This window comes from Acomys russatus, chromosome 25, assembly GCF_903995435.1.
Source record: "Acomys russatus chromosome 25, mAcoRus1.1, whole genome shotgun sequence".
Classification (NCBI taxonomy): domain Eukaryota; kingdom Metazoa; phylum Chordata; class Mammalia; order Rodentia; family Muridae; genus Acomys; species Acomys russatus.
In genome coordinates this window covers 39,382,071-39,393,044 of record NC_067161.1, presented here as the reverse complement: position 1 = coordinate 39,393,044, position 10,974 = coordinate 39,382,071, and the positions used below count along the sequence as shown (strand labels likewise).

The 10,974-nt window shown below is 45.6% G+C and overlaps 1 protein-coding gene across 1 annotated transcript; it reads left to right on the top strand.

Moving 5' to 3' along the window:
- Positions 1–5,972: 5,972 nt before the first annotated feature.
- LOC127207861 (olfactory receptor 2T2-like) lies at positions 5,973–6,926 on the top strand. The gene has a single exon (XM_051167237.1). The coding sequence runs from the start codon at positions 5,973–5,975 to the stop codon at positions 6,924–6,926; it is 954 nt and encodes a 317-aa protein (XP_051023194.1).
- Positions 6,927–10,974: the final 4,048 nt, after the last annotated feature.

Below are 10,974 nucleotides of genomic sequence, written 5' to 3'. Positions count from 1 at the left end.
TCATTGTGCTAAACTCTGGGGTCAGACACTCCAGCTCTTCCTCTCTTACCTAAACATTTGATTTACATATAGGTGACCTCCTCCTCCTCTTCTTCCCCCTCCTCCATCTGTCTCTTGCCCGTATGTGCTGTTCTGCAAAGGCCTCACTTCATTCAGTCCTGTCTGTGAATGTTGATACGTGCTGGAGATACTTCCATCATTAAGAATTTCTTTCAGGTACATTGTTAAATCTATCCAAGTCAATCCCTTCTTTCCCTTTGACCTCCTGAGAAGATACTGTGAGAAATTCCCTTGAGTCTTTGAACTCCATCAGCAAAGAAGATATGCAAAGAAAGCCCTGGTGTCTTTAGAAGGCTTCTGTCTTATTTCTGTATCTAAGCACATATTTCTTTTTTTTTTCTTTTTGTTTGTTTGTTTGTTTTGTTTTGAGACAGAGTTTCTCTGTGTAGCCTTGACTATCCTGGACTTGCTTTGTAGACCAGGCTGGCCTTGAACTCACAGCAATCCACCTGCCTCTGCTCCCAAGTGCTGAGATTAAAGTCATGCACCACCACTGCCCGGCACATATTTCTTTCTTTTTTGCAAGATTTACTGAGAAGGTGTGTTGCTCAGACCTTGAATGAGTGAGAGCTGTTCCAACTCTCTCTACTAACACCCCAGGATGAAATGGTGCAAATGCCCAGTAAAATTAACCTGGGGCTAAACTGCACCACAGGTGACACATCAGGACACTATGGTCACTAAAACAGTCCTTACATGAAATCATAAGAGTTGTTCTCCCAACACAGGCACAAATCCAACATAGAATCAAAGAAAAACTATGTTTCTCCCAAAAGTTAACAATTCCGATTCCAACACTATTCAAGTAGGTGAAATAGCAAAGGACTCAAAAGAATGCTAAGACCCTAGACCTAGATGATACCTGCCACCCACCTACTTAGAAATAAAAAATTAATAAATAATCAAAGAAGCGGACTATGAAACCAGCATGCACTCCTTGAGAAAGAGATAAGGAAACCAATTCTAGTCACAAAAATGTTGCTGAGGCATAAGTTCAACCAGCAAAGTTGAGGGTCTCAATACAGGGAGCATGAAGACACTGAAGAAAGAAATAGCAAAAAGCCCTCAAAGCTCAGTGACTTATGAGGGTGGGGAAACAAAAATATTTCCCGTTCCCATACCTGTGGCCAATGGCAGCATTTTGCCTTAGACTACAACTCAAGTATAAGCCCTCACATCTCTCAATCTAGGCAGTGGCTACCAGGAGAACTCTTCAAGCTACCCGTGTGGAGAAGGGCAGAAAAGCAAAAAAGAGGCAGGGTTGGTGGTACATAGCAACAGTGCCAACACTTAGGACGCTTTCGATCTCTCCTTCCATCTCCTGCCTCACTGTCGGCAGTGTTTAGTTCACCCACGCGTTGGTGACAGGTTTCTAGGTGTGGTTTGTTTTAGACAATTGAGTATGAGGCAAAGGAAAAGGGTCTTTCTGACCTCGGGCCTACAAGCTGAGCCTGTCAACGGGAATTTGTAAGGCTCCACCCCTCCTTGAGGAGCCATAGACAGACAATGGGGAGGGAGGAAGCCATATTCCTCAATGGTGAAGCCACTACTAAGTTCCTTAAGCAAATAACAACCCAAACATGGGTGCAGGCGACCTCAATTAAATGCTGTAGACCACATACAAACAGAAAACAAAGGGACATGAAACTAGCAGGGAGGCTCGTGGGGAAGAAGTAGGGGTTTGGTGAAAAGGAAAGATGGTAATAGAGGCTAATAGGGGAGAATATAACCATATATATATATATAAAATTTCAAAGAGTCACAGAACCCAAATGTGGAAGGTTCAAAAGTAGCCATGATGTCAGCTTTTATAGTCGATGTGTCCATGTCTGTCTAGGAGACTCTCTCTCCAGTGAAGGCTTCCAAGGAGCATTCCTGACCTCTGTCACCTCACATACCAAACTAAGACCTAAGCATCACTTGTATTCCTGACCTCTGTCACCTTAGAGGCCACACTAAGACCTGAGCATCACTCTCTAAAGTCCCTCCCTCTTAATGAGACAGTGATCTTGAAATCCTGAAGGAACACCAGTAGCTATCAGAGGACACAACTAATTGATGTCTGGGGGCCGGATTCCCAGAGGACAATGGCAATGGTGTGGGGGCGGGGAGGGGTGTCCCAGAAGTGTTTATGTAATGTAATGAAGGCATTGGTTTCATCAGGCGGCTCCTGTCTCAGATGCAGCCTCCCATTTATTCCTCTTCCTGCGATGTCAGAGCCCTGTAGCTGTGTGGTGTGCATTGAGCAAGCTGTCTTCTCCTCTGCGCATCTCAACCCAATCAACCGTCTGAGTGGGTTTTCCAGAGAAGCCAGACTCCACTCACAGAGGCCACATTTTTCTGAGGTCTTTACTCACTAGATATGGACGGCTTCATAATCTGGTCCTTGCTGAGATGAAGTGAGACACGGTCCCAGGTAAGTCCTTTCAAGGTAGAGTCATTTGTGCCCTGCAGTGACCAATGAGTTTCAGTCACAAAGCCTGAGATGTACAGCTGTGAGTAGGGACAGTGACTTTACCTGGAGTAGGAGACAGCAGGGGCCAGGCAGGGAGTCAGAGGAAGAAAGGCCACCCAGTGATGTGCTTTCCCGATGGCTGCACTTCCTGTCCCTCAGCAACGTCCCAGATGCTCCGTTCCTGAATTGGTTCTCAGTCAAGATCAAGGCGGTGGGAGCAGTGCTGTGGAGGTGACTAGTTTAAATGTACTGGGGCCTGAGAGGGTGATCTTGGGCAACCATGGTGGTTTATGTTTGAAGTACAACCAGTCAACTTAAGAGTGCGATGAGAGTAATCCGCGAAGTGCTTTTTAGAGGACCCCTCGTGCTCAGCATGGCAAGCCATGGCCTCTGCTTCAATGGCAATCATCTTTCTTCAGGTTGACATGTCTTCCCTTCCAGAAATGTATTTGAATTTCATAATTCTCTTTAATATCTTTCTGTAACCCTGATCGTATCTGATTGTTCCTCAAGACTAACTTGGCTCAAGAAGAAAGCTAGACAGAGCTTGGCCTGCAACATCCAAGCCTGGTGAGCCAGCCATCAAGGAGAAGACAGCAAACGCTGGCTGTGTGATGCTGACTTAGGACCTGATCACCCAGTGATGAGACAGCACACAGGATGATCCAAAAGGGTAGAATAATGTTTCCATAGGTGACAGCCACGTTTAACCAGTAGCATCACAAAGGCCATTCACACAGGTAAGTGCTTAAAATGACATCCAAGGGACTCCCAGGTTTGTCTCTCGAGGCTCATGGCGCTCTTCCTGCACACTTTCCTTCCTCCTATCTTTGTGTCTCTTGGTAATAGATGGTTTTATGCACCAGTCACTATGTGACAGCACTGAGATACACAGACCTGATCAAGTCAGGCTTCTCCCAGGCAGGCACATACACAACCGGAAGTGTCTGACATCTGGTACAGCGAGCCAAGCCAGGGCCTGGTGGATGAAGAAGCCAAGCCCCATTCAGTCACTTGACTGCCTAGTCACCTCAAAGCCCATCATTACCTGGCAGTGCCTCTCTAAGATCAAAGCTAACTTGTCATGGTCTTTAAAACAGCCTGTGTATGCCTTTAATCCCAACACTTGGGAGGCAGAGGCAGGGGAATCTCTGTGAGTTCCATGACAGCCAAGGCTACACAGAGAAACCCTGTCTAGAAGAAACAAAAAAACAAAACAAAACAAAAACCCCACACACTATGTAGTGTGAACTCTAGTGGTTCGGAGACAACGATAATGACAGTAGTTCAGTGGTAACCATGTATCTTTCTAGTAAGGCCACTAGGGTAGGTAGTTGGGTTGTGACAATGTATCTCTCTCTAGTGAGGTGGCCAAGACTGTGCATCTGAGAGCTCTTCAAGAGTATGTGAAAATCTCCAAACCTTCCCAATCCCCTTCCCTCCTTAGCATTTAACGTGCTTTGGAGACAAAAGAGATCTTTAGAATTGCCTTATCCACTCTCTGGAGACAGAGGGAGGATTGTCCCATCCAGGCCCTAAGGGGACAGAAGCAGGGCGTGAGTGAGGGTCTGCCGGGACAGCACTGTCCAAGGGGGCTGGGAGCATACTACAACTGATGCTGTCAGGAGGTGGCCTGCGACACTGAGCAAAGAGTACCAAGGCCCCAAAGAGCAGCCTCCTGAATCACTCATCCTATTACTCCAAATTTTAGAAAGGGCGTCCAAAGTTAAGCATTGAATGTCATTTTAGATTAGTTCTAGGACATCCCATGATTACAATCAGGGTGGTGGCGAGCAAGCTCGCACTGAGCCAGACGGTGCTGTACCTAGGTAAGCAGGTGGGTAGCCGCATCGTATGGATGACATTACCCAGAGCCACCAACTGCATGTGTTATTTCTCTAACTGGATGCCCTAAAACATGTCTCCATCAGGCACACTTAAACTAACAACAACAACAAAGTGACCCAGCTAGACACAAATTAATAAGATCACCAGCAGAGGCTGAGGCAAATGGTGAGTTTTCTGTACATGATGCTAACGACTGAACCCAGGGCCTGGAACACGCAAAGCAAGCACTGTGATACACTCCTGGCTCTCGGATATCTCGGTAAGCATGCCACCTTGTGGTCGTATAAATGAATCATTGAGCTGCCAAAGCACAGCATTCAAACGGAACCTGTTACTAGAAAATTTGTTCTGTTTTTTTTTTTCTAACGATATCTGAATAAGAATGTCAGAAAAGATGAGAAAGGAGCAAGAACTGCTCATTAATATTTACCGTGACTTCAAAAACAGTATCTCTGAAATGCAAAGTTCAAGTTCTTGAGGAACAAATTAATTCACACCGGCTAATTTATTTGGTTGGTTGGTTGTTTTGATTTTTTTCAAGATAGGGTTTCTCTTGTAGTCCTGGCTGTCTTACTGGCCTCAAACTCACAGAGACTTGCCTGCCTCTGCCTCTGCCTCTGCCTCCCGAGTACTGAGGTGAAAGATGTGTGCCCCTACGGCCAGCTCTACACCTGCTACTCTAATTGACCCACCATGTCGTTCTCTTCTGCATGAGGCAGGTGACGGCTGAGCTCAGATCACGCCCATCCTCTTGGGTGGAATGCATTTGTCAGAAATGTAGAAGAAATCCCTAGCATCCTCCAGAACTCTGCATGGCCCTTGAAGACAGTAACCCAGAAGGGGACAAAGTATCTCTAGCTCCAAATCATGGCTCTCTGGCATCATCTACTGTGTGGTCCATGTATGCATTTCTCTTCTGCCCTGTGACATCTCATGCCAGCCGCCTCACCCTGATCTCTTGCTCCTGAGGTGGAGGCTCCCAATACAAGGCTACATACACAGCCAAGTGTTCAAATCTCAAGAACATTGAGAAGTATTTACAAACCACCAAATATAACATGAGTAATTGTGTTCTTGTTCTTAAACAATTTAAACACTTAATCATGGTAATTCCTCACCAGGCATTTTTCACCAAAGAATCCAACTGTGTGTGTGTGTGTGTGTGTGTGTGTGTGTGTGTGTGTGTGTATTTGCAGATGATCAGGAGACCAGAAAAGGGCATCAGATCCTCTAGATTGGGGCAGGGAGGCGGGGCTTTTAGCAGTTGCAGGCTAGCTGCTATACGTGGTGAGCTCAGGTCCTATGGAAGATCAGAAAGCACTCTTAACCCCTGAGCCTTCTCTTCTCTTCAGCCAACTCTCAATGGTACCTCTCTGGTCTTTCCATGCTTGCTCTGTCTCACATCAGTATTAATGTCACTTATAAAACATTTAACTAACCCTGTCCTCAGTCTTTCATACCCAAATGTATTTTCACAAAACTGAGTTTTACTCTACAAATAAAAGTCTGGTCCCAGCTGTCAACTTGGGTTTTCTTTGATTTGGTAATGATTCTCAAAGAATGAACTTCTGATCACATTTCTAGTATCTTCTGTGCACTGCGTAGCTCAATGCTGGGAGTCCGGAATATGAACAGAGGGAACGGGACCTCAGCTGACTTCATTCTCCTGGGGCTTTTCCCAGAGCTGCACTATCTGGGCATCCTCATCATCTCCATTCTCCTGATCTACGTCATCGCGTTCACAGGGAATGCCATCCTGGTGCTCTTGATCTGGGCAGACTCTCGCCTCCACACCCCAATGTACATACTACTCAGCCACCTCTCTCTTATTGACTTGGCCTTAATTTCTACCACTGTCCCAAAGATGGTCATCAACTTTTTCTCCGGAAAGAAAACCATCTCCAAAGTTGCCTGTGGAACCCAAATTTTCTTTTTCTTTGCCCTTGGGGGCAGTGAGTGTCTCCTTCTGACCCTCATGGCTTATGACCGTTATGTGGCTGTCTGCAATCCCTTGAGATATTCAATTATCATGAACCCAAGAGTCTGTCTGTGGATGGCCCTAGTGTCCTGGGGTGGAGGCGCCCTGAATTCTCTCATCAACACCATCTACACCATGACCTTCCCCTTCTGTGGCCCCAGGGAAATCCACCACTTCTTCTGTGAGATGCCTGCTGTCCTGAAGCTCTCTTGTGAGGACACTTCCTTGTATGAAACAGTGGTGTCCGTCATTTGCATCGTGTTTGTTCTCCTCCCCCTGGGACTCATCATGTCCTCCTATCTGCTTATCTTCCTCGCCGTTCTCCGCATGAATTCTCCAGAGGGCAGGAGGAAAGCGCTGGCCACGTGTTCCTCGCACCTGGCAGTGGTGAGCCTCTACTACGGGCCAGCTATGATCATCTACATGACCCCCCACACTTTCCACACTTCGGAACAGGACGAAATACTCTCCGTGATTAACACCATCTTCACCCCCATGCTCAACCCTCTCATCTACAGCCTGAGGAACAAGGAGGTGCTTGCTGCCCTGAGGAAAGTAGTGAGTCGGCGATTCGTTTTAAAGTAGAGCCAGGTATAGTGGTGCATCCCTCGATCTCAGCCCTTTGGAGACAGAGGGAGGTGGATCTCTGAGAGACTAGGGCACCCTGGTCTACACAGTGAGTTCCCAAAGTTACATGATAGAATTCCTTATACCCCCAGAGATGTGTAGCTCTCGTCCCTCGTCAAAGAAGCTCCTTCTCTGTGGCAAATGGAGACCATTATAGAAAACCACAACTGGTTAAAATGCAGAGAACAGCTGTTGGTGGGGTGCCCAGTTCCATCTACAGCATAGGTCCCACATCTAAGGCTCAGGGAATGTTGCTCTGGAATTATAAGAGCATATACCCTACAACACCGTCCATGGTCAATTCATTAATAGATGTTTAATGAGAATGTGCTCTGTAGCTAATGCTGCCATATTCTCAGGGAGCTCATAGGAGCAACCTCTTATTTTTCTATAATAGAAATGTAGTGGGAGAATGCCTCTGGGGTATGAAGAGGGGTGTATTGTGGGAAATCAATGATGCAGATGGAAGCTGGCAGTGGATAGTGTTTGGGTGCAATTCGGTGTTGTCTTTCAAGGAGGACTGGCTCCTCAGGAAATGGTCATGTAGTGGATGGTGAATCAGAGAAACTGTGACCACAGCTGGCCAGGCTCGTTAATTTAAATACAGTAAGTGTGAAAAAATGTTGAACTCCTGGCTCCATACCATGTAGCCCCAAACCAAAAAAGCATGGACCAGCTTTGTTTTCATATGATAACTTTCCCAGCTCAACATGTTTAATGAAAGCTAATATGATCTACTATTGTAGGGTCCCCACAAGGAAAATTCCTCAAGTTCTTCCTCCTTATTTCTGACTTTTTTCCCACCAGTGTTCTCCACAAAGGAATGGTTAACAAGTATTACTGACCCAACACATGATGTGAAAAATGGTCTCATTGCTCAGAGTAAGCTCAAGAGGGAGCTTGCCCTGGGCTAGCCTTACCTCTAAGGGTAACGCATTACCTTGATGGAGAGACGTGCTCTCCTCTCCAATATTTCAGGGCTTCACAGTGCAGGGGCAAAAGCCCAAAGCCACTGACCTGCTGAGATCATGCCTCACTCGTGAGGAGCTCCTCACTCATTGCAGAAGAAGAATCAGAGTAGAGGGACCTTTCCCTGCCCTTCCTGGGCTGCAGCTGCAGCTGCTGACACCCTGAACAAGGTCTCTCAAACAGGAGGGTGAGATCGCAGGCGGAGTTACACTTCCCTAATAGACTGGTTCACAGTGTGCAGAAGGTTAGTGTCTCAATGTGGACCACACGAAGTCCAGGGCTAAACAACCAAACCCGCTGGTCAGACTGCAGGGCGTCTGCAAAGCTACTGTTTAAGCACCAGGACCAAAGATGTCCCAAGCCTTAGATGCTGTGTTAGTGACTTTTTTTTTCTCTTGCTGTGACCAAGTATCTGGCAAGATGCAACTTAAGAAAGGACAAGTTTGTTTTAGCTCACTGTCTAAGGGCACAGACCATCATGGAAGAGAAAGCATGGTGCCTGAGAGGAGATGGAGCTGCTTGCTCACATCTGGGTGGGTAGGAAAAAAGAGAAAGGGGGAATTCAATGCTTACTCAGCTTTCTCTCTTTGTTTTTAGTCAGTCCAGGACCTCGTCTCATCATTGGGATGATGTCCAATGTGGCAGGTCCACTTCTAATCTTCTGAAAATGCTTGGAGACACACACAATGGTACAAAGATGTCCCTTAATAATGCCCCTTAGAAGTCCTAGCCCAATCAAGTTGACAATGAAGATTAACCATCATATACACCATGTTTGAAAAGTTGCAGGCCAATAGATTTCCAAGCTTGACGATCTGAGTTTGAGTCCTGGGACCCACGTGGTAGAAGGCGAGCACTGACTGCCACAAAGTGTCCCCTCACCTCCTCATGTGCTGAGAGAGGGAGAGAGAGGGAGGGGAGCAGAGGCAAGTAGGGAGACAGAGACGGAGAGACAGAATAAAGAAATGCTTTAAAGAGTCATTAAAGAGCACAGAACCTCAGTTAAGAGAAATAAAGGGTTTTTTTTCCCACTTGGGATGTATTATAACACAATCTAGTAAATACAGCAAATTATTATTACATATTTCAATTTACTAAGAGTAAATTTTAAACATTCTCATTGGATGTGGTATTTGGGTTGATAGATAATGATAATTATCTTGATTAAATCATTTGATATTGTTACATTCCAAAACCATAGAATACTTTTTACCACATAAACATAGCAACTGTAATTTGATCCATTTTTTAATTAAATTTTTTAAATAAAAGATTTTTTTTACATGTCAAATGCATTGAGTTTTTATTTTTTAAGTTGTTCAAGAGTAACAATAGAAAAAAAAAGAGGTATGAGTGTCGCGTGGCCGCTTTGAGGCAGAACACGCCACTGAGAAGCAGATGGCCAGAAATAAAGCCTTCCAAAGAAAGAACAGGGGGTTGTGTGAGGGCTGAAGTGGAAGGCTGAGGTATGAGATTGAGGTGGGAGGCAGAGGTGGGAGGAATGGGGTGTGAAGGCTGAGGTGTGAGGGATGGGGTGTGAAGCTGAGATGTGAAGGCTAAGGTGTGCAGGCTGAGGTGAGAGGTTGAGGTGGGAGGTTGAGGTGAAAGACTGAGGTGGGAGGTATGATGCTGGAGGGATGAGATGGGAGGGTTGTTGTGGAAAAACAAAGGTGTGAGAGCTGAGGTGGGAAATCTGAGGTAAAAAAAACAGGTATGAGGGCTGAGGTGTGAGAGCTGAGGTGTGAGGGCTGAGGTGTGAAGGCTGAGGTGTGAGGGCTGAGGTGTGAGGGCTGAGGTGTGAAGGTTGAGGTGGGAAGGCATGTTGTCTGTGAAAGATCACTTAATTATCCACATGCAAAAGTCAACACGTTGGAAGTTTTCTAATTGTGAAGAGTCCCCATGAGGCCTGGATCTTTCCCCTGGGTGTCCCTCAGGCCCCTGATGGTATGGGTCCCTAAGAGCTCATCAACAGAGTGTTTATGAAAAGGTTGTGGTGCTCTGAATGTGTGCTGCGGACTGTCACTGTTTACAGAGCTGCCCACCAGGCATCACTCCACACCCCAAACAGGGAGTGTCAGGAGAGTGATGGGGCCTCTGGAGAAGCGTCCTGAACTATCATGGTGGCTCTTTACTCGGCTGGGATTTGGTCCTCCCCATCCTTAATTCACCTCTAGAGAATGACTTCCTACCAATAAACAAAAATAATTATCTCCACTGTTGCCAGTCAACATAGGGGAGTACCAAAGCTCGCTACAATGTCTCAGTTCCTTAGAGGTAATGTAAAGCAAACACATTTTCTGGTAAATTACAGTCGTGGATAACGCTGACTAAACACTCTGACATTTTAAATTTCACTTATAACTGACTGAGTGAAAATAGTCAGTTTAATATCACTCCATATATTATTATAGCATATAGCATGGTAATTGTATTAAGGAAAAAAGTAAAAATACTATTGCTGACCATCTCAGAGTTCAGATTTCCTCTATGTTCCATCTGTGGAAAACACAGTTTTTACCTGTAATTATAATAAGGGTCAACATTATGCACTGCATTTTCTTCATCCTTATATTTCACCACATAATGTAAACATTTTTAAGGTCATTTTTAAGGTTAACGGTGCTCTGTGGGGTAGACCCAAGAACATGCACATATCAGCTTCTCCATAGCTTGGCAGTGCTTGCTTTTTCCACCTTCTACCGTGATAGTCTAAGCATAATGGCAGCTATGCGCGTGTAACTTTGTCACCCTCGCTCATAACTGCTTTAACATCCGTTCATGGAAATGAAACTATAGGATAAAGTGTTTTCTAAAGGTTTCATTAATCTGTGTTGCTACAAAGTTTAAATATGCACATAAAACTTCCGTGTGTACAATCTGGGATTTCAGAGTCCATGAAAACCAAACCCTGGAGGTGACGCTTCTGTGAACTTATTGGAGTGATCAGCACACTCGGCTCTCTATAATCTACTAAGGGGTGGGCTGGATGGATCTGTCCAGATCAGCGCTAAACTACGAAGCCGGAGCCAGGGAATTC

Bases quoted from the DNA above. Each gene is read 5' to 3' on its own strand.
- LOC127207861 (XM_051167237.1), top strand. From the start codon at position 5,973: ATGCTGGGAGTCCGGAATATGAACAGAGGGAACGGGACCTCAGCTGAC.